A 23513-nucleotide genomic window follows, 5' to 3' on the forward strand; every position below is an offset into this window, starting at 1 on the left:
GGCAGAAACGTTGCGGCAACAATTTGTGCTACTAGGGATCCTACAGTAGCACTTCAATTTGTGGGTTAGTAAATTATTAAATTGGGGCTTTAATTGAGAGATTGAGATGTCAAGACTGTATTTACTTTCAGCCTGTAAACAAGGCACATCTGTATGACTGCACTGGCAGTAGTGCTGGCCTCACAATACTGTTCGCACTGACCAACCCCTTAATCGAGTAAATGTTTATCCACAAATAATGCCAGGGACAGCTATACATCCAAACTTTGCTGCATAATGCAGCACACATTAGCAGCGTTACGCATTGCAGCAACTCTGGCAAGATGGTGCACGTAATGTAGCAGCATTCATATATATTTTTGGAAAGCGAACAAAATGAATTCCCATTTCTGCTGCAACTCGATTTTTCTTGGACTAATACATATTCAAGCTGGCCCTCCAACGTACTGTTTCAGGCATTGTTCATATATTCAATATATTCCCAAGAAAAGTGGCAGCCTTTTTACCCCAAATTACCCACTGTGCGCTATTGTGCAACTTACATGACCAATTAATTAGTATCACCGGGAGCAATCTGACAGAGGGAAAAAAGGAAAAAAAAAGTCACAACAGCTCAACCTTACGGGTACATTACCCAAAACTATGACTGCATGTCCCAATTGAGAAAGGCTTAAAGCACATGTGAAGTTGAGCCTCATACACAGTCATTACCTAAGACATATTAGATAATTACTTTTGTGCCAAAATCCGCAGGCACTTTGATCCTTCTACGACACTTTATCAGATCCATTTCATATGATTTCAGACTAATTGTATGTGACAAACTTCAAGGGTCTATACTTTTACAGATCCCCAGCAGTTGGTAAAGCAGGGGTGAGACAGCTGAATCAGATTTGGGAGCAGTTTTCGGAGCAGCGAAATCTCGATTTTGGAGCAGAAGGACCTTGATTTGGAGCAGGTGTTGAGATTTATTATGTCACCTTAGAAGCCTAAAAATCAAATTTTTGGCAACTCGGGGGGAAGAGGGGAGTGCAATTTTCAATAGGTTTTGAACGTACACAACACTGAAACAGCCATTCAATGAAGTTTTTTTCAACTAGAGTATTACAAGGCACAAACTGCATACCTTTTTACAAGCCATTTATAAATTCTTGGGCGCTATGCATAGATAGCATGGAGTGCCGTTGAAAACATTGAATCGAAAAACTAAGCAATCCTAAGGCATTTTCATTATCATGTGAATGCTGAAATTATTATTTTTGTAATCCGACTTGGCTTTACACACAATTGTAGAGGCATGGCAAAAGTTGCGCAAAGCGAGCTGAAAATTTTCGCACCCCACCAGCCCTGCCATTTCAATCCCCAAGGTGCACATTCACTACGATCGCAATATGAATAACGTCCGTATGTTTATCCACCTCCCTCTTGGCATTAAATTTAACTTCAGATAGATAAACTTCAGATAGATAATAATAGCCCGTCCCGCTATCGGCCACTGCTTGAACGTTTTGCGGCGATGTAGCCTTGGCCGCCACATCTGCAGTGTCGATCGTCCCATTTCCGCCACTCGCAAGTTCGCTGTCAAAGGCAGCAATAATTTAGCGTTTTATTATAACACCGCAATGAGTCCGAAATTTCACTTCAAGCACGCACCGCGCCTCTCACTCGAGGCCGAAACACGGCGAATTCACGGGCCCCACGTTGTTTTTGATGAACTCCCGTTCTTCGAGTCACGCAACTTCCCTCAACAGATCAAACGACTAAATAAAAACCCAACCACCCCCATAACCAAAACCACAGTAGAAATCAGAGAAGAGCACTCTACTCTGCCTGAACCACGAGCAACTCCTTCGCCCGACGGCCATGTTTTCCAATATTCAACACACCAAGACGGCGGCACCCAGTAATGCCATTCCGGAGATATGGCGCTCCGAAAATTGCTGTCTTTTCATCAATTTTCACCAGTAGTTTGTCGCCTGAGTACACATACGTATTTTTTCTACAGGACTTTGCAATTGTTTTCCATGGGAAAACTTTAAAAATCTTTCAGAATATAACATGTGCAACCCGACATGGTGACCTTCGAAAAACCTATCTTGGGGACAATTTTATGCGGGTTTTATTGAATGATCAATCGATTAAACCTTTACCAATAGGATCACCTTGGCGGTGCTGGAAAATTATGCCGTCAGTAAGCATTTTTGCCCACTGAAACTGGCGGAAGCGTTAAAATCCTTGGCTGTCAGACTGTTTTGGAGCAGTTTGGCGCAATTTTTGCAATTTTAGAGCTTTTGGAGCAGCCTGGCGCAGGAAAGCAGATTTGTATCAAAAGTGCGCAATATGCGCAGCTGTCTCACCCCTGGTAAAGTCTAGTGCTTGTGAGAACAAACCTATTATAATTATAATTACCTAAGCCACTTTACTTTGGCATGTTTCACGGCTAAAGCTCCATTTTGCTAGGTATACCAATCCAAAAAGGCCTCACTGAGCCAATCTGACATACACTCAGTGAAGGCCAAACCAGTGCATGTGGTTGTGGAATGAGTGTCCCATTGCTCGTTTGTTCCAAAGGGTTGGGCGCACAGGGGGATAGGTGAAGAGCAAGTGCATGGGCCATCACAAAATGAAACAAAGAGGACATCGTTTCATCAAAGTTCACTGTAATTTTTGCCTTGCCTGTACAGAGTGTTTTCTCGTGCGGTGCAACTGTGTGCATATTCACTGCCCACTTTCGGTGCAAGAATGGAGCTTGTGCTCTAGTGAAAAGTTTGTTTAAAAGCATCGAATTACAGCAAATTTCATTTTTGCTTCCCCGTTCACCGGGCCATAGATGCCTTTGGAATTTTCTCTGCAAGTGTCAGCATGCAAAACAGACCACGACACCCATAGCCGTTCACCTGCAAAAGCAATCAAGCTGCCCTATACTGTGAACACTTAGGAATGGCAATTACATAGGCCTCTTCAGCAGAGCACTTTCACTGCACCCACTACACAAAACTGTTATGAACAGGCATCTTTTATATGGTGAATTTTCTAAAAATAAAATGCTGTGTCTATAGGGTAATGTCATCTATACAACACTGTTTGGTACTAATTACAAAATCTGGAGCTCGAGATAACACGTATACAGTACACAAGAGAAAATCTAGTAGTGCCCATTGTCATGGGACACATGTTGGGGGGAGGGGGGGGGGAATATAGTGACGGATTGGCTGCATCCATGCAATGGCAATCAAACAAGATGAACACAGAAATTGGCTTTGGAGGCTGGCCATAAGAGATGACGAGGGAGTGCTGAAAGATGAGATGATGGATGCTCAAGACAAGAAAGAAACGACTGCACTTACTCAAGGCTGCCAGTGTAGTTCCCCGTCCTGTAACTATAAATACCTCCATTGTGACATTTCCCCCAAAACAATTATGTTTGCCAGGTTTGTGTATTAGCTGCTATTACCTTCTTCTTCATCACGATCAGCACCAGTGTCTGTCATTTCTGCACTGGCGTCGAACACTGAAATCAGAGGAATAAAATATGAAAGGCCAAATGATAGCACTCCTTATTACACCAAGCATTTTTTTTTTCAGGTCAAGTGAAAAGCGCTATGGCTGCCTCTGAATATAATAAAAGGGACAAGTGAGTGCAGTTTATGACTGCTAAAAAAGGTGAAAAGCTCAATATAGATAATTCCTTCAAGCTGCTACGAGTATGCTGCATACAAATCGCACCCAACCACAGCCAACCAAGGTGGGGCTGAGGAATCAATAATTGGTTCACTGAAAAGATTGCTTCGCTGAGATAAGTCCCGCCCGAGGTAACGTACTTTGCTCAAATAATTTATGTAATAGAAAACACAATGCATGCAGCTCAACAACTACTTTGTCGCACTAGAGCTAAGGCGCATTAAGGTCCCCTTGAGCGGTGGCCGAGACTGACAAAACTAAGCGCGAATAGAACAAAAATTATAATCTCGCAGAACAAGCTATTTCGACTTCATATTTAGAGCATACCATTTTTACAGCAGTAAAAATGGTGGGATTACGAGAGTTACAACTACAACGTAACCATGCATGCTGTTGCATCTGATGGAGGTACATCATCGGCCTGCGCAATGAACCCCACTGCAAACTGTGCAGATTGTTCTGACACAACACCAGCCCATCGCAATAAGCAACACTGCCACTTTTGTGACCCTGTATAGGCGAATCACACCTCATGAAACGAATGCTAGGAACCAGAACTACAGCTGCCATATTTGCTAGCGCAATGAACCCACTTTATTCCCATAAATTCGGCATGAATTTGGGGTGGTGAGTCTATTGCGAAAAAATTGCAACAGATTTTGAAAGGTTGAAATTTCATACAATAAAGTTTCTAAGAGAAGCCCTGTTCAGAGCCTTACCATTTTGGTAAAAACCCATAGGTGATTATGCAATAAAATTTCTTTTTTATTCCCATCATGCTGTGGGCCCCTACTCGCCATGCAGCTGTCCTCCTCACTGAAGTCGCTTGTGGCTTCACATCCGTTGTCAGCCCACACCGGACTGTTTTCGGTAAGATCACGACACTTAAAAACTTCTCTTCCCACTCTGGGAATGTTCCCTTCTTTGGGCCCATGAAACACGGCGATCCCTTGATTATGCAATAAGATTTCTTTTTTATTCCCATCATGCTAGTGGGCCCCTACTCGCCATGCAGCTGTCCTCCTCACTGAAGTCGCTTGTGGCTTCACATCCGTTGTCAGCCCACACCGGACTGTTTTCGGTAAGATCACGACACTTAAAAACTTCTCTTCCCACTCTGGGAATGTTCCCTTCTTTGGGCCCATGAAACACGGCGATCCCTGTTCACTGCCCAAAAACCTCCTGTTTTCGCACGTAGCGTACAAGCACTGGGTCTACACTGAAGTGCCGCCCAGCTGCGCGGTTTCCATATGCATCAACGCACGTCCCATCACCTTCAGTTTAAAAACTGGCTGTGTAGCTGCAGAATAGGAAACTTAAGGTTATCGCTTCAACAATCACTAGCACTGTTTCAAGGTTCTCCTCAAAGCACTTCAAAATTGGTTTAATTGTTTTAAGTGTCTATTCTAATGAGACTGCTGGAACAAAGTAAGGTTGGCTCATATTGTATCAATGCAAGCTCACCTATCTCTGAGCTTTGCTCGGAAACTGCAGTGGATGACCCATCTGCGAGGGACAGAAAGGGTTTTAGTTGCATACACCACATGAAAAAAATCAAATTTTTACTACCTTCACTGCTTTCTTGTGTTAAGCGTTGAATGCCTGAAAGAAAATGAATGAGGGTAATGTGTGTGGAGTGTTGTGCACTTAGCTCCATATTTACTGGCTGTGGCAAAAGAGGTGCCTGCTGTGGCAGAAGAGGTGCCTGCTGCGGCAGAAGAGGTGCCTGCTGTGGCAGAAGAGGTGCCTGCTGTGGCAGAAGAGGTGCCTGCTGCTGGGAAGCTCGGAGGAGGTGGAGGTGGCGGAGGTGGCACAGTTTGAGGGGCTCCACTTTCATACCGAGCAGGCCTTGATGTCTAGAACAGGCAACGCACAAGGTGAGGTTGTATTTAGAGTCACAAAACCACACAAGCTACTCCATACATGCAAGATATTCTTCATTCTAGTACCATATCAACTGCCAGTTTACATAATTCAGCTTGGTTAGCACTCTCTAGTTGTTCCATCTATGTCTAATGTTCCTTCAAGTGGCTGCAATAATAGGCTATAATATGCCATTCACTGTTTATTACCTTTCGTCTCTCGGTGTCCTCGCTCTCTAGATCGGACGTAAACTGGGCCACCTCCAGCTTCCTCCGGGCATCATCGTAGTTAGCTGGAGCAAAGAACAGCCCGACACACGTTGGTAAGCAAGCTCAGTGAGACAACGGTGACAACCTGAATAAATATATTTACTGTACTGAGACTGAAGATATATTTCAACAGAGTGGTCATTTAAACAATATGACTTCATTATAACAATGTTTATTGCAGTTTAAGACTTACTGTATGTGCCCTTAATAGCAGCATTAAACCTCTTCCAGCCCTTTGCTGGCGAGCGGCCCTTCCTGGCAAACGCCGATTTGTTGCCAGGGCCCGGTGGCCAAAAGCACTTCTTGTTTGAGGTAAGCCATTTGTCGGGCACCACCTCGACTGTCTGCTCATCCACAAACTCGACGATGTGGTACTTCATCTGTAAAACATGAACAAATTTTAGTGTTTAATTTGATACAACAGCATGCTCCCACTTCAATATAGTTACATCAACAATGCTTATGAAGCAGTACATAATGTTGATTGATTGTAGAGTTTAACGCGCCCACGCAGCGCAGGCGATGAGGCGCACCGTAGTGGAGGGCTCCGGATTAATTTTGACCACCTGGGGATCTTTAACGTGCTCCAAAATCTTGTACACATGAGCGTTTTTGCTTTTCGCCTCCATCAGAAGAGCGGACACCGCGGCCGGTAATAGAACCCGCGCTCTCGTGCTCAGCAGTGCAACACCTTATACCACTGAGCCACCACGGCAGGTTGGTGCAGGATATTGACGCATAATGCTGAAGGGCTCTCTACTCAATCTCACCTTAAAACTAATACGTGCATGTCTATGGTATCACTGTCCTACTTCTGTATCTAGAGGTGAAACCTGCTGTCAGAGGCTGCCCAATTGCTACTTGTTGCAGTTTAGTAACCACTTCTTCCCTAAGCATAGGCCGACCAGGTTATTCTACTTTTGTGCTGAGGAGAACGCCTATCCATTTACTACCCCTAGCTGTTAAAAGGCTGTGATACCACAAAACATCCTTCCATGTACCTTTTCATCATTGTACCTTTGCATCCGCTACTCCTTCATGGGCAACTGTTCAGAAGCTATGGTACAATTTGTTTGTCTAGGTATCTCTTTCTCCTCTGCCACATTTATATGTATTTCTACTCCTCCTACTTCCTTATCCCAGAAGGGTGGTCATGAAGCATTGGCTCTCAATTTTTTTGTACACTATATTGGGTGAGCTGGTATACCACCACAGTAAAAAAATTGCAGAATTATTCATATGACACTAAAAGAAGAATGCTGCAAAATTAACAACCGAATCGAATGTTATCGAATTCTTCTTTCAGTATCACCAATGTTTCATTAGAGACATTTTTTACTGCACTACATATACCGGATTTCACTAGCTCTCTCAGTGTGCTGCCATTTTCAGCCAATTACCCCACCGCCATGGGAGCCTATCCTGAGGGATTGTGGAAACCACCGAAGCAGCTCTTGCTTTGGCTCATATAGTGGCATTAGTTTGCAAATCAGTCCACGGTAAGTGCAAAGAGGGAATGCATACAGTGAGCAAGAGCTTCATTGTATCCCATTATTATCCACAAGCTTTATATACACCATCCATGCAGCACCATGTACTGCATACTTCTTCCTTCCTCTATCAACACAGCACCACACTCACATGACTGATAGATGATGCCTACCGTACTAGCCAAAAAAAGGTCCCAGCATTTTAGATTAGTTGGAAAGTTGCCCTGATGCAACAGAACGGCAGAGCAGGCAAGTTGTGTGACAATGCATAAAGACCAGCATGCGGTGTTGCTTTTTTTTTGTGTCTTCATTGTACAAGCAAAGACAGTGAGGTGAAATAATCAGTTTTGTTTACGGTTGCTTAAAGTATGTCTAGCTGGCCTGTTGGATGTGTTCTGAAGAGTGATTATGATTAATTTTGACCAACTACGGGTCAAAAATTTTGTACAAACATTATTTCTTTGTTGTTGCTTCACCAAAAAAATAGCAGTAGTGACCAACAACTGATGCTCAGAAGCATCATGCCTTAGCTGCTGCATCACTATTTTGGGCAAACGAAAAAGAAAGAAACTGCAACTCTGTCGGGTTATGAAGCTTATGTAGTACAACTTTTGTCTTGCCCACTAGTGCAGTTAATGATGCTTTCCCCAATCTACAACTGCACTCTTCATTCATTGCAAGCATGCATAACTGCAATGGCATGCATTGATCTTATAGCATCAAAAATAGGAATTATAAGTAGCAAAAGGTTTTGTACCTGCACGTTATAGTCCCTACTAGGTTTTGTTGAGCAACAGAACAGTGAAACGAAGTAAATTCTTTTAATTGCGACATAACAGCAGCTTTGCTGGGGACAAAACAATGTATCAGGCCTTGCCCAGATCTAGGCGCTGGACGCTCATCAAGTAAATCAGAGCTGTACTCCTTGTTTCCACCATTAAAAATCGTTTTCTTTGCTACTGTGGTGCACTTGAATGAGCTCTTGGAACATTCTTTTTATGCCCAATATTTTAGCTTTTTCTAATTTCATTTTACTGTAGTGCCTTGTTTGCAACTCTACATGTTTGTGGTGTCTGCATTTTCCAACCAACGGAGGGTGTCGACTACCTGTAACCAATTACCTTTTTAATATTCACAAATAAAGAATTGTATCAGCATCCAAACACACAGTGTGCACACCAAGAGAACATAATGGGGGAGACAGCAATGCATCTGAATGTTATCCCTCAATGACAAACCCAAAAAACAATGAAGGTTTTGCTCACTTGGCACCGAATATGGTGCGGACAGACTGAACACACATACACGTTCTCAATTAGCAGATGGGGTGCCCAAATTGAAAGCTGTTGCCACCATTTCTATAAGTAGCTGTTTCAGCAGCACCCAGGAAATATTTGCCCGCATGGCAGCACAGCAATCAGCAGGAAATGGAGGCACCCTAAGAAAGCCTGAAAAATCTTATTGCGTAGTTTCAAGGCTCTGTGCCCGCTAACAGCCACGACAGATTAGACTGGCTTCACCTACAGTTTTGCAAGGTGAGCATGCATGATCACCATGACTTGTCTAAAAAAAGGTTCTGATGCTTGCCTGTGGCTGGATTCAAGCCAGGTTTTAGCGATACAGATAACCAGAAGTGCCACCATTAATGCAGATGCCTCGGGTGAAGTGTCACTAATTAAGGCTCCTTGATTTGCAGAATACACTTCATGCCAAAGTAATTGAAGTTTGCTATGCCATTCATTTTTATCATTTTGGAGTGTGTACATTGTCAAGCCATGGTTGCTGGATAAAAAAGTCAAAGGTTATATGTATCAAAGCAAAATTTGGCCCAAAAATGGATTTTTCAAAATCGCCATTTTCGGAATGTAGAGCTATTTTTCTTCCGGTCAGCCAATACCCTGGAGTACGTATTTGAGCCATAATATCAATTTATAGCGCCGACGACCGCTAAAATCGGCCAGGATTCGACGCGAAAATAGCATTTTTCTCCGATTCGCCGTCCATCGTGGCCTCATTCGGAGCGAGTCTTTTCGTTTTCAATTCCCCGCCAGGACCGCTTCGTTTCGTTCGTTGGTTGCGAGTACAACCGGGGTAGAAAAGAGACGGTCGCGCCACCCAATCGGCTACTGACTGCACGTGGCCGCAGGGCGCAATCTGCTCGGCACACTCATCACAGTGCAACAGGTGCAACGGCTCATGAACTCGTCTATGCAAGGACCGGCAAAAGCCCCGCACCGCGGCACGACGTAAAAACAAATAAATATGTCTATCGATAACCGAAAGGAAGAACGAGCAGTATTAAAAGCGCCTGGAATGCGCTTTTCTGCGTGCCTGACGACGGCTTATCGCGAGAACGGCGCCGAGATGGAGGTAGGTATCTGCGGGCTGAGGGTGCGCTAAGGTGCGTCTATCTTTAGATCAGCAGCACATGGAAAGAAAATGAATGTTAAATTGGAGGATGCCGCTAGCCGCCGGCGCAAAGGAAGTGTGTTCATTCTGTGATCAACGATGCCGCGGCGGGACGGCCCGCATCCGGCGCGCGCTTCTTCGCCGGCAAGTTACCATACAGATATGAGCGATTTGAGAATGATAAATGCTCGCACTGTGCACAACGTGCGAGGGTGACGTGATGTGCGAGTAGATTAAATCGAAAACGCGGTTATCCCACCTCGCCAAGCGCATGCACGCCACTGGTAACGGCATGCATGCCGTTACTAGCCCCTTCGTTGCAACTCGTTTCGCGCGATGCAAATCGCCCTGGAGCCAAATTCATTGCAATGATTGGATCGGTGACATAACAAAATAAGCGTTTACAGCTGTGGTGCACGATAGGCACCTCAGCCTTAGTCGCTAAAGAGACGGCGCGCTGCCAACAGCGTAAAAATTGAAGCAACGTTCGGGCTTTGCTTTTGCTCAGTTTTTCTGCCAAGTGCCATCTGTGTACAGAGGATTTCATATAATTTCAGCAAACTTGGTATGCTCGTGTTGAGCGAAAAGAAAGCTACATTCTAAAGCATTTCTATTTTTCACATGCTCAATAAATAAAACTTACTTGCAGTAAAACTTCAAGTACGATTTTCTCAGCTTCCTTTTTTTTTCTGCATATGGGCCTCGCCTTAAAAAGGTTTTCATGTTGTTTTTTTTCGAAGGGTATACCGTTGAATTCGGGATGAAATGAACTGCATGCTGATGCTATTTTAATTGGCTCAATGTGCCTCAAATAAATGTACGTGAGCTCATTAAGTTTTCTGAAAACTGTACTTGGCATACTTAGACTAATTCTATCCAGTCAACTAACTTTACAGGAATACAAATAGCATCAGCATGCATGGCAGCTCTTAAGCTACACATCCATACCATTTATATAAAAAAAATTGAATAAAAAGCCCCTGAACGACCCGTAAGAAATTACTTAATTAGGCTCCAGTGTTTTTTTAACTGAAAAAATAATTATGCTACATGAAAACTAATTACATATTTTAAATGAGGAAAACAAAACACATATACACAGTGAGTTTCATTATCACAGACCTATTATTAAAAAAGTTAATTTCAAGACTTTCGTCTCCCCTTAATTCAGGCATGAAATCTTCAAAACAGTAAATGTTTACGTCTTTTTTGGGCAAGTCATAAGTGCTGACCCCAATCGTGAAAAACAATTACCGCCAGAATAAACATGAAGGGGGCTGCTTTTGGTAGAAGTTCTGATATCCTGTATCGTAAGATTCCTCTAGCTGTCACTCAAAAAGCTAGAATATTATCAACACGTTCTTCCAAAAATCACGTATGGAGCAGAAAATTGGAGTCTAAGTGACTCGAAAGGAAACATAAATGAGCCCCACGGGCTATGGAAAAAATAATGCTAGGGGTAATGCTTAGGAATCAAGAAAGAGCTGCGTGGATTGGGCAACAGACACAAGAGGAAAAAATTCAAACTCTAATTAAATGAAGTAAATGGGCATGGACTGGTCATGTCATGCACATGAGAGAAAACAGGTGAGCCACCCGTTTAACAGAGTGGCTGCCAGAACAACTAGCACTCTTTAAAGGGGCCATGCCGACAAAATGCAAGTTTGTTTTATTGGAAAGATTTCGTGCTTTATAGTGCTTGTCCAGCAGAAAATGATGCCGTATTCACTGAGAAATGAATCAATTAGGTTAATATTTTGATTCTCCCACCAAATCGTGTGTTTTCGTGATGTCACTATGAGGTCGAGCGGCGGGTATTCTAGTGACCTTGCAGTGCGTCGTTAGGTTCTGGAGCCTTGCTTACCGTCGAGCCACGGACCATTGTCCGCCATTGCTTCATTTTTAACCACGTTTGCACCTGACAATGTTTTTGTTATGGTAGAAAGTAATTGCTTCGTGAAACATAAGGTATGCTCGACAAACAGCGTCACGTAAGACAATGTCGCTAACGCCAATCAACCAGTGTTGCGAAAGACAGCTCCAAAGTGGTGGGCTACCTCACCATTCTCAGATTTCAGCGCAAAAAGCTCATTCGGCAAGCCTATATGCCCTGCCTACTTTGCGTTTGCGTCTGCTTTTGCTGGCCTCAGCCAATCGCACAGCTGGGCATATGACACCATAGGTTCTGTTGCAGGAAATGACCATTTCCACTTTTTCTAATTATATAGCTTATTTAGTGAAGTGTGCGTTAAAGGTGCTGCTGATATTATGATTGTAACGATGCAATCTTTCAAATAAACTAAACTTGTGTTTTGTCTGCGTAGCCCTTTCATGCCAAATTCAAAAGTGCACATGCTTCCAGACTTGGCATAAAAGTACTGCGGGAAGACACAGTGACCTGTGCACATTACAAAAATTAAGCAACAGTGCAGGCAAAAGGCTGATAATTAAGTGCTCACGTATGGGTAATGCTTGTCCAGCCACTGTGCAGTGTCAGCTCAGGCACAAAATGGGCTTCTTATCCACAGGAGTTCTTCACATGTCAATTGAAAATGTGACGTGGAGCACAAAGTTCCCACAAGCATAAAATAATGGGCCCATACACTGGTACTAAAGTGTCCTCAAAAGTTCCCCACTTCAGAGTCACAGATGTTCATGGCAGACATTTACTCCTCTTGCTGCACTTCCACACACCACTCCAATGCACCAAATACAAACTAGCCAACCGATTTAAGGAACTGAATTTGCTTACACCAGACACATAAATGGAAGAGTTGGATACAGGCCCGTTTAGCACGTTGTAGTGATAAAACCACAACATAAACAAACAAGCAGGCTGATGGACATTTGTGTAGGCACCTAACAGCATTGTATTACCTAACAGCATGGGCACCATAATACTTTCACAAACTTTTTTTGTCACTATTGATTACTGTTAAAATATGTAAAAAACTGCCTGCAAAGGAACATCGACCATGCCAGCATGCAGCTTGTGAAATAAATTACCTATTTTGAAGTTTCTGTGTAGAACACCATAAACAAGCACGCACACTTACCGTATTTACTCAAATCTCGGCTGGCACAGACTCTAGGCCAACTATTTTAACTCACAGGGACGAACATTTTTTGAATGTAGGCCGGCCAAACAAGGCAAGGATGATAGTAGCCCCGAAACTGAAACAACCATTATTAGCTATGAATCTGCTCAGGATAAGTCAACATCATCTTCATTTGCCGGATTCATTATGACTGCACATAGCTGCCCCCCTCATAAAAGTCATGCAATATTCGGTGCCCTCAAGTGCATTTCCAATGTGGTGCTTGTTGACTGAGGCTGCAACAGAGCTTTGCTGGATTCCATTTTAAGCTTGTCTCAAGAACCACTTGCCATAGTGGCCCAGTGGCTAAGTCATTACGCTGCAGAGCCCAAAGACTTGCGTTCAATCCCAGCCACGGTGGCCGCTTTCTGGATGGAGGTGAAGAGTGACCAACGCCCACGCATTAAGATTTCTGTGCTTGTGCTGCTGAGCACGAGGACGTGGGTTCGATTCTCGGCCGCCACTTTTCTGATGGAGGTGAAAAGCAAAAACTTCCGTGTGTATGATATTTCGGTGCACGTTAAAGATCCCCAGGTGGTCAAAATTAGTCCGGAGCCCTCTGCTATTGTGTGCCCCACTGCCCAAGTGTACCTTCGACACGTTAAACCCCACAACTAATTGTATCAAGACCCCCACGCCTCCCCCAACCCCAATGCAGATGTTTCATCAATGCTGAGTCGTTCCCTTGTTGAGAGCCTCAGTGAGCTTGTGCCTGCCAGCAAAACTTTGCTTTAAACGCAGCCCCATCATGATATTGGTACATAGTGGTGCCAAGCAGGCAAATTTCTATTGAAAATTAACCCAAAATAAAACACTGCATGAGCATAATCAAAATGGCAGCTCGTGACAGGCACTTTCTTTGGCTAAAACGGTAGATACTATTGGCTACACACTACTTTTAGTGAAGCATCTAGGAGGTGGCAACTGCATGCTATTCTGGTTTTAATGTGTACTCGGCACGTTTGACTGTAAATCTAAGTTGACCGACTTATGCATACCACTTTCTGCTTGAAACTATTGATTTATACTGCAGGAGGGTTGCAAGCTGGGCTAGTTGGAAAGGCATTCTTGGATAAAACCAGCGCGAACTCAGACGAAGATGAAGTTGCACTTCCGAAGTTGCACTTGTGTTGCACTTCCTTCGTCTTCGTCTGCGCTGGTTTTATCCAAAAATATTGATTTATAATTGAGCAAATACGGTAATGCAGCTACATGACTACAAATTGCAGTTTTGTCCTCTTAGACAAGCTAGCACATTCACAGACAGCTTCAGCTTGTATGTAACATGGGAATCACCACAAACTTTTGCTTGTACGGAAAAATAACCAACTTCGTAACAGCTTCTATCAACCAACACTTTGTGGAGGACAGCTTTCCCACAACAGCAATACCAAGTCTCGTTGAGTCAAAAGGATGTTCATAGAGCGGTTCCAATTCCTTGAACTGCCGGCCTACAATGCATGGGAGGCCATCTTCCTTTCTGTGAGCAAAGCTGTTAATCATAACAATGTCTTCGTTGACTTTGCAGCAGTTGTTGCCTTGCTTTATGCTCAACGCAAAACTTTGAAACCTAAGTTCACTGTACTCGGGTGGTACACACTGCAATGGAAGGCCTCCTGCCTCATGGCTGCCCAACAGAGTGTAGCTTTCCCTGCAGCTCCCACCAGAGGCCTTCACGTGAAGATTTTTCTCTGCCATCCTGTTGTAGATCTGGCTAAGGGGGCACCCTGGTTTGCGGATTAGCTTTTTTATGGCCTGCATATTGTTCTCAAAAGGAAATGCAGAAAAACTGTCCAGGGTGCCATGTTGTTCCGCGTCTGCTGCAAGATGCAGAAGACAGTGCACATTGTAGGACACAGTTGTTCCTCCATACAGATCAGCAAATTCCTTCACAAAGTGTGCTAGAAGGCGATTTGCATAGTCTGCATACATCTCACATAAGGACCTGTTGCTTAGAATAGACACTGCTGCATGCAGAGTTAGAAAGTTCAAGTACATCCTTCCTGGTATGCACTGAAGAACTACTGGTCCAGTGTAATGAAGAAGAAGCCGAAACTCTGTGGCTTTCCACCTGTCCTTCTCTTTCAGCGACCTTGGCTTCCGCACAAACTCATCTGGCACGTGCTTCTGCAATGAGCAGTGGTGCTCTGAGATGGAGTCACGTACAGCCCCCCCGATCCCGCCTGCAGCTAGCCAGAGGTTTACAAGCTTCCTGGTCACGCCAAGGTACACCAGGTGCATCGGATCAAGAGGTGCGCAGCGCACAAGGTCGATCGGCAATTCAGTCAGAACAGACGTCCCTTTGTGGTGTTCCATGTCTGTCTGAGCACGCAAAGACTGGTCAGTCCGGGGATGGCCTGCTGTCGTGGTGAAGTGCACCTTGTCACCACGATCAGCCTCTGCTGTGCACTTGGGGCAACCATTGTAGCTTGTATGCCCTTTGACGCTAAACGCAAAAGCACGGGCTGGAGCATCGCATATGATGTGCCGCAGTTCAATGCGCACTGCCTTACCAGAGATGGGCAAACCGTTGTTGATGACATCTTTCAACTCCTCGACAAAAGGCCTCAAATAGTCATTCGCTGAGTCTGGCTTCGAAGCCCCAACAAATGCCCCTACAGCAAACGGATTTGGTAAACAACTGCCAACACAGCCATGAACAAGGCACTGAATCGGCCAAAGGACTGTATTAGTGCTCTTGGACAGCGGAAGACCATCAATGTTAAAGCTAACTGCGATCGGTTCGGGGCACTGCTGCGAGTTCAAAATGACCCGCTCCAGTCCTTCTTTGAGGCCGTAGTGGCAATAAGATCCAGGCTTCAATAACACAATGCCTGCTCTCTTTGCTGCCATGCGTGGAGTCTTTAAAAGGCTACGAGCATCCTTTGGTAGTTCAACAAAACACTCGTGCGCTTTTAAGAGTACTAAAAGTGACGAGAGAGACTTGTGGGTGATGTTATGAGTTACAGCCCATTCTGCTAGACTGCTGGCAAAGCTAGTGGGTTGGCTGTCTGAATCACCAACATCCCCAGAACACCTTAAATCACCTGACTCATCATCGGAATCCACCGAAATCCACTCATCTGTCCACTCATCAGTGATTGGGCCGATTCCTTGAAGCGCTTGCTCGGCAAAACTTTGGGAGTCATCTGGACTCCCCCAACCACCGAGATTAGCACTAGGATCCGATTCGCCATCACGGCTTCCATGAGCACAACTTTCAACAGTCACTGGCTGTTCATTTGATAAAAACGTAGAGCTGCTCTGGCTCAAGGTGGGCTGTGAGCTGTCAGACCTTCCGGGGTGGCTAATTAATCCAGAATCTTGTTGACTGGACCCTAAAGTGGCAAGAAGGTCGTGAACTTCGCGGAGTGCCTTTTTGCGAACATGCTGCTTTCAAGTAACCTTCGGCATGTTTTGAAATCTACCGCAAACGTGCGCGGCACCGCTGACATGCCAGCTAAATGGCTAAAAAAAATTGTAGAAATTACAGAATGAGAACACTGATGGGCATTTCAGAAACGAGCACAGGCAACTGCCCACTTCTAATCCATGCCACGCACACACTAGTCTTCAAAACGCCATGCAATGACGTAAAACACGCAGATGTAGAAAGGCTACATTTAGATAAAAATACAAGGTGGTTAAGGACACCAGTAGGGCAGCATGCGTGCTCCTCCGATCGCTCTGCGCCTGACAACGAATTAATTAAGAAGTGCGTTTATGTAAGAGCGCGAAATTTTTCGCGTAGTGGTCCTTCGAGCTGAAAACTTGTGACGTCTACGATGCTAAGTCGAACGTGAGCGCATAATTGCTGTCATATGACGGGATGCCGCCTTCAGAGAACGAAAACCAATTACACAGAAAAATGCACTCTGAGAAAATTCAAAAACGTATTTCAAAAATAACGGCACAACTGACACTGACAAAAAGGCACTGCTGTGGACTTCAAAATACCAAGAAATGTGCACACTCGTTTCTTATCACCTCGCCTAAGCCAGACACAGATCAACAAAGAACTAATACCACACAACGACACAACATATACTACTACCAGTACTACGCACGTACTTTCTTGAACGGCAGTCCTTTCCAGGGCTCACGGGCGGCGGCGTCCATCACACAGAGCACGGGAACAGAATGAAAGCCTTCTCCGAACTTTCCCAACCCTCACGGCCCACGGGACTGGGTTATAAAGATAATATGACTGATATCTGATATGACTATAGTTTCGAAATCTTGGGATAACGGTACAACAACAAACAAAAAAAAAAGCAAGCCAATGTTGCCAACTGGTTACAGCAAAGTGTAGAACTGTTAGCTTTATATTACGCGTTTTTGTTTCGACAAATTGTTAAATGATAAATTTTTGCCTTTCTGGACACAATTTGCCATATTGTTTTGAATGTGTCATAACACTAAGCTGCATAGCAACCAGAGTTGCATAGCAACAACGGCTAGTACCAGCTGGAACTAAAAATTAAGTTCTTAATACATAACTATAGTTATTTCAACTGTATAATTGCTTGAAATAAACCGCAATAATAAATTTTGACAAAATCAAAACCATACATTTATTTTATTAGTTTTGTTACAATGGCAGCTGGTGGCTTCTTTTTGAAGAGCCGTAGCCGCGTAGCCGGCCATGCTGGCCGTGGACGCCATGGAGGAAGAAGAAACTTTTCCTTCCTCCATGGTGGACGCGGAAGGATGGTCGTCGATAGCAGTAGGATTTCTTTCTTTGTGGTAGTGCCTCTAGTGTGACAGTTCATTAAGAGTGAATATTTGCTGCTAACTACTGCAGCTAATCCTTATTATATTTGCGTGCGTGCGCCTCGTTACTGGGGCCGCCCAAGAGTTCGTGTTTGCCGAAGTTGACGTCAAAATGCACAAAAATGACGCCCGAAGACGCTGCTATGTGGTGTTCAAAACGCGGATTTTGTGGTGCGTGTTGGCGGTGTGATGCTTTACCAGTGGTCCGGCCAAGTTGTAGCAGAAGTGTGCGCTTGAAAAAGTCCTCTAAAGTAGTCGAGCAATCTGACACCGAGTCGCTGCAATGGGCGGTCATCATTTTCCAGGTGGGTAAGTTTATTTGGGTGTCGTTTACAGGCAACATTTTGCGGCGTGTATTGCTTCACTCGCACAACTGTGAGGAAATATACATCAAACATTAAAGACGAAATCGACGTGAAGTGTGTAAAGGGCCGTCCAGGCAAGAGGGAGAGCAGCTGATTAGACGTCATCTGCAGTTCTGGGACTTGGTGTATGGGTTCCACCCGTGCTGCATTTTCTGGTGGCAGTGTTTAGCGTTCTGTCTGGGAGGAATGCGCTAGGCACTACCAAAAATAAAACGTTTGTGTTGCTGATTGAGTAGGCGACAGAACGAAAGGCCACCACTGCGGGTTTCCCTTTTTTTTTTTTTTGTCTTGCGTCCTCTACTCTGGCCCTTACCAGGTACTACATTTAACTGCTTAGCTTCAGTTACACCTGTTGAAAACAAACTGACTTAGCAAGCAGCATTTTCTGCCACGAAGATCGAGTGACAAGGAAGGTTTCCGTCTGCAGTAATACCAGTATCGTTTTAATTCATGTAGAATGCAGCCACATGTTTATCACAACTAGCACGGCGTGATTATAATAGTAGGGCTGCGCCTAGAGCCTCGTAATCATGCTCCGCCACTTTGGTGTTCCAATTGCATGTTAGCAGTTACAGCAGTCAATGTGCATAATTTTTACTGCGGCGTGCACTGTTGCGGCACACTCAGCGTTGTGCTGTGTGGTCCTCATTTTGAATCGGTGCACTTACAGTGACAACGGCCAGTAAGAAAATGAGTGCTGACTGTTGTGCGGTTTTAAAAAGTGTTGCAAGGTTGACTCTAGTTATATGCCTCCTGTGGATGCAGCTGGTGTTCGGTGATTTGTCGATTTTTGTATTTCAAATGAATGGGCAAAATAATCATGTCAGGAAACTGTTAACAGTGCAGTGATATATAAACAGTGAACCCTTCTCTGCCAATATAAAATTGTGGCCCTCGCAGATTGCTGTGCCTCTATTTTACTTTGCTACCTGAAAAATTACCTTTTGAGGAGCTGTGATGCTGCCATGTATTTTGGTTAATAGTGTCAACTGGGTGCATTAACAGCTGTCGTTACACCGAATGCACAGGCTGTAGTACACACATTTGGTACATTGATTTCAGGTGAGCATGGCAGTTGCAGAATGAACTCGAAAGTGCCTTTCCCTTGTTGTATTTGCGTTCATCTTTTGTCTGGTCTCCATACAAGCTATATGTTTTCTTTCCTGCTCGTGAAGTAAAATGTAGAACTTCATATATCTGGATGTCAAAATGCCATATTATGACAGCTGTTGTTCTGGAACAAGCTAGCAGTAAATGGTTGGCTGTGCAGTGACAGCTGATGCACTATTCTCTGATTGTTGCTCCTGTAGGTCCTTTTGCTTTAAAAAGCAGGAGCATTAGAATAATTCTGTTCACCTCGTTAAAAGGTTATAAAGAAACAAGCAATATTCAGTTCGGTCCTTACTTCCGAGCGGGCAGCCGCACTGGCACTTCATTCTGCACTTCCTTGTCATCACTGAGAGTGACTTGCTTCGCACTTCTGACTTGAGGAATGATGGCGTTAATCGTTAGTGCACCACTCTCCACTGCACTCGCATCCACATTGACGTAATCCACAGACAATACTGTGGTGATGCTGTCGGACTGAGCCGCCACTGATGAGTGCTGGCCACCCGCTTCTACTGCAGTGTCAGGCCACAAGTGAAGAATAAACGGGGACCCCAGTTTGGGTTTATGGTGCTGTAGCGTTTGGATGTGTCCCTCCTCATTCCTTTGCAGTCGCGACAATACATTTTCTATAATGTCTGTCATAGAGGCAGCGATGCAATCTTTGGGAGCAGGCTGGTCATCATTACCTAGTGGGAGAATCTTTAAAAACGGCAGACTGCTCTCAAACTTCAGTCAGTTCCTGGCAGTCACAAAACAGGCTCCTCACTGCCAGTCAGAGCACTTAGGGCATTATAAGCAGACTGTGGTAGTTGAGTGGTACCTGTGTAACTCTCTTCAGATGAACGGTTTTTCCTGCATGGAACCTTGCTATTGTATATTTTTTTCAAGTGGGAAAGTTGATGAGTTTGGGTGCTGCGCTGTGAGTATTTGGACAAATTTAGTGACTGGTATTGCCTGCATTGACTACACTGAAAAGTTTTCATTGCCCCTGAAATCGCCAAAGGCTGCACGTTACTGAATGGTAGCACAAAAAGATAGATTTTGGCTTCTGTCCACTGGAGTAAACGTTATTTACTTAACTGTGTTAAAAGAGAAAGATACATAAATGATGTGTCAAATTGCATAAAACAGGCACACAAGAAACAGAAAGGCCAAAAAGGCATAAAAAAATTGCGTTCTCATCATTTATTTCGTGGGAAATAAGGCTCCACTTGTGTCTCAAAATGGTTCTTGCTTCAAAAGAATTGCATATCAAAGAAGGCTCATTTGAGTCCCATGCACCTAATTTTTTCCACAAAAGTTTTAAATGTCGCATATACTTTTTACATCTTTCAGAATCAGAATTAAATTTCCAGCGGGTGTGTTGGGGGCCACCCAGACAAAAAGCGGCTCAGTAACCACTTGAGCGGACCTGGGGGCCCGTACAAAGCAGCAGGGCTTCACAAATACACAGCAAAGGGGTAAATTCCTAAAATACAGACTGGAGATTCTAAAGCGTATGTAACAGAAATAGGCACACCATTGTTTCTTTAAAAGACTTCTTCATACAACAGTATATGACCTTGTAATAGTGATATTCGAAGTTTATATAGCAACTCTTTTTGACAAACAAGAAAACGACATTTTGGCAAACTCACGCATCAAAACAAACATAAACCACACTGAGCATTCCGGAACATTTCTGTCAATGGTTTAAAAAGTATTCGTGCACTTGACGCGGAGAGAGTGCATTGATGTTTCTTTTCCCGTCTTCCAATATGTTGAGTGGAGAAGGCAAACGGTATGCTAGTAATTAAAAATTGTAGTTAGCCCGGTGGTGAGGAATAAGCCACTTGTCAGAGCTGCGGGTGTGAGAGTCAGTGTGTTGTACTGTTAGTTGCGAAAATGTTCTGATAAAATGCTGTAGTTTGTGATTAAATAACCAAGAATGTGACACAGTCAAAAATCGCACAAGTTTGTTGCACTATTAATTACTATAATTCTATATTTAAGAAAGAATCCTTGTGTTGTGTGCAAGTTCGGTAGGTTTGCGATGCAACGATCTGCTCTTTTCTGTGGGCGATAAATTGTATGCATATTTTCTAGTGTACTTGTACCCAGACCAGACTGCAATAATTCAAGTGTAACACAAATAATGTGCGATAAATCTCTAGCTTTGCTTTCTCAGGCATAAAATGACAACACCGTGGTAAAGCACCCACAGTTGATGACAGAGATTTAGTCAATGATTCAATGTGATGTTGCCAAGACATATCAGACCTTAATTAAGATCCTTGGAGAAGCCAAACCTTAATTAAGAGTCTTCGAGAAGCCAAGTCATATGAACACGGTGAAAAAAAACATGCATGAAAAGGAACCTGAGAGTGTGCTTCCATAAAAATTATGCTTGTTTTTCTCGTCATTTTCAGGAAAAAAGGTGGGACTCGGCGAGTACCAAGAAAGAAAAACACCCTGAAGTCTGCAGAAGACTCATCACAAACCTAAAACCACTTACGGGCATTTGGTTAGTTGCTCCAGTTCTTAGGTTCAGAAGCAGTCAACGTGCAAGTTCCCGCAATCCAAGTGGGGGGTCATTGCACCCAACCATATATGCCGGGCCAATCTTAGAGCAGTAGGTAACTATGGTGGTGTGGCACAGTCAGCACGGCCACTGTAATAGCTCAGCTTATTTCAGCACACTGCAGCAATATATCTTGGTGTGCTCTCACTTCAAACTCATTGGTCATGTGTACTCTGCGTAAAGTGCTCATAATCTGAGGGATATGCACCAAACTTTCATAATGGGAATGGGCTTCAACTTTCCGGAGCTCTCAGAAGTGACCAACTGAATGCCCCATCAATATTACACTTAGGCACTCCAAGAAATTGAGAGTGAAATAAACGAGAGATTTAACAAATATATCAGTGCTCATGTGATTTTTTTTGGTAGCACTCCTGCTGTTGTGGGTGACGTTACCGCAGGTCGAAGGAGCAGTTACCAACTTTGTTTGACCCTTTAAGCACAGAATGTAAAATGCATTATCTCAGCATGAAAGTGCTTTAATTCTCATAGAAATTAGCTTGATTTGAGTCCTATTAACAACTCTAACCTGATCACCATATAGTAAATGCCTAATTCACAAAGTGCAGTTAATGTAAGCCAACAACTTGAGTCTGCGGTGATTTCCTGGCACTGTGACATGCCAATGCACCAATATGTAGAAGCACAGCACAGCTCCCACTGTTGAATATTGTTGATTTCGGACTCTTGTAATAAGCATTTTAATGGCACATAAAATTCTAAGCAGTTTCGCTTTGTTCCCTCTCACAATTAACCAAAATTGTTTTTTTTTTGTCTACAGCTGCGGTGTAGATGCAATACAAAGTGGTGTTGTAGCCTATAGTGCACACAGTTAATGCATGAAATAATTGTAATTTACTTGATCTAAGTAATTTTTCATCACTGCTTTAATAGGCGACAACGTGAGTTTGCATTGGAGGGTTTTTTCATTGAGACCATGCGCTACCCGCCGCGGTGGCTCAGTGGCTAAGGCGTTGCGCTGCTGAGCACGAGGTCGCGGGTTCGATTCCCGGCCGCGGCGGCCGCTTTTCTGATGGAGGCGAAAAGCAAAAACGCCCGTGTGTACGAGATTTCGGTGCACGATAAAGATCCCCAGGTGGTCAAAGTTAATCCGGAGCCCTCCACTACGGCGCACCTCATCGCCTGCGTTGCGTCGGCGCGTTAAACCCTACAATCAATCAATCATCAATCGAGACCATGCGCTCCGTTAACTTGTTGAGATGTGGCATAGGGTTTATGAAATAAAAACCATATTTGTGGACTAAGTAATGCCTTCTGATATTTTCCATGCAACTTTGGTTCATTTTTACTCATTTTTATATTTGCGAAGATATAGGTTTGTGCCATCCACACTTTTGGAATAAGGCAAGTATCTTGTGCTTAATTATGCTGGGGCAGCAGCCAGGTATTACATTACGCTTACATGCTTTTGTAGTCCTCAAAACTTTTCCAGAAATTGAAGCGGATTTGAGTTTGATTCGAAACTGCCTGCACACTTATATGCTTCCATGCAGAGGTTGTGCTCATGGCTAAGTGAACTCGCTTATTTAATGTTAGGACAGGTCAGCGACATGCAGTTAGTAATAGAAATGTATACGCGTTGTCACAATTAATTAGACGTCTAAAATAGGTTATTGATCGGTACGTCCGTGCTGTACGAGAAACATCTTAGGTACGTTGGTAAAATATATCTAAATATCATCCAAAATGGAAGCACCAGCAACGTATTCCTAACATCCCAAATTTTTGATCAAAACTTGTACGTACCTGGGATGTCCACTAGATATTTTGCTGGCACATAGACATTTAGACTTTTGTGGGACGTCTAGGTACGTACCTGGGATGTCCACTAGATATTTTGCTGGCACATAGACATTTAGACTTTTGTGGGACGT

General features: G+C 43.8%; 1 protein-coding gene and 1 long non-coding RNA gene across 2 annotated transcripts; one reads left to right on the forward strand and one right to left on the reverse strand.

The window, feature by feature from the left end:
- Positions 1-3279: 3279 nt before the first annotated feature.
- Positions 3280-17044, reverse strand: LOC144137971 (uncharacterized). The gene is made up of 7 exons (XM_077670004.1): positions 16882-17044; positions 6007-6193; positions 5754-5836; positions 5345-5537; positions 5251-5283; positions 5146-5187; positions 3280-3511 (listed from the first exon to the last, which is right to left on the reverse strand). The coding sequence occupies exons 1-7, from the start codon at positions 16927-16929 to the stop codon at positions 3441-3443; spliced, it is 657 nt and encodes a 218-aa protein (XP_077526130.1). The 5' UTR covers positions 16930-17044; the 3' UTR covers positions 3280-3440.
- On the forward strand, positions 7711-21940 carry LOC144137972 (uncharacterized). The gene is made up of 3 exons (XR_013315781.1): positions 7711-9673; positions 14899-15062; positions 21467-21940. It is a non-coding gene; the product is annotated as an uncharacterized LOC144137972 (long non-coding RNA).
- Positions 21941-23513: the final 1573 nt, after the last annotated feature.

Source organism: Haemaphysalis longicornis, unplaced genomic scaffold (genome assembly GCF_048455015.1).
Source record: "Haemaphysalis longicornis isolate Haplotype H1 unplaced genomic scaffold, Haemaphysalis longicornis Haplotype H1 scaffold_5, whole genome shotgun sequence".
Classification (NCBI taxonomy): Eukaryota; Metazoa; Arthropoda; class Arachnida; order Ixodida; family Ixodidae; genus Haemaphysalis; species Haemaphysalis longicornis.

Excerpts from the sequence above, each read along its gene's own strand:
- LOC144137971 (XM_077670004.1), bottom strand. The coding sequence starts at position 16,929 with ATGGACGCCGCCGCCCGTGAGCCCTGGAAAGGACTGCCGTTCAAGAAA. Across the intron at positions 6,194-16,881 it reads AAGGACTGCCGTTCAAGAAA|ATGAAGTACCACATCGTCGA; the intron begins GTACGTGCGTAG and ends CATGTTTTACAG. Across the intron at positions 5,837-6,006 it reads TGCTATTAAGGGCACATACA|CTAACTACGATGATGCCCGG; the intron begins GTAAGTCTTAAA and ends TCTTTGCTCCAG.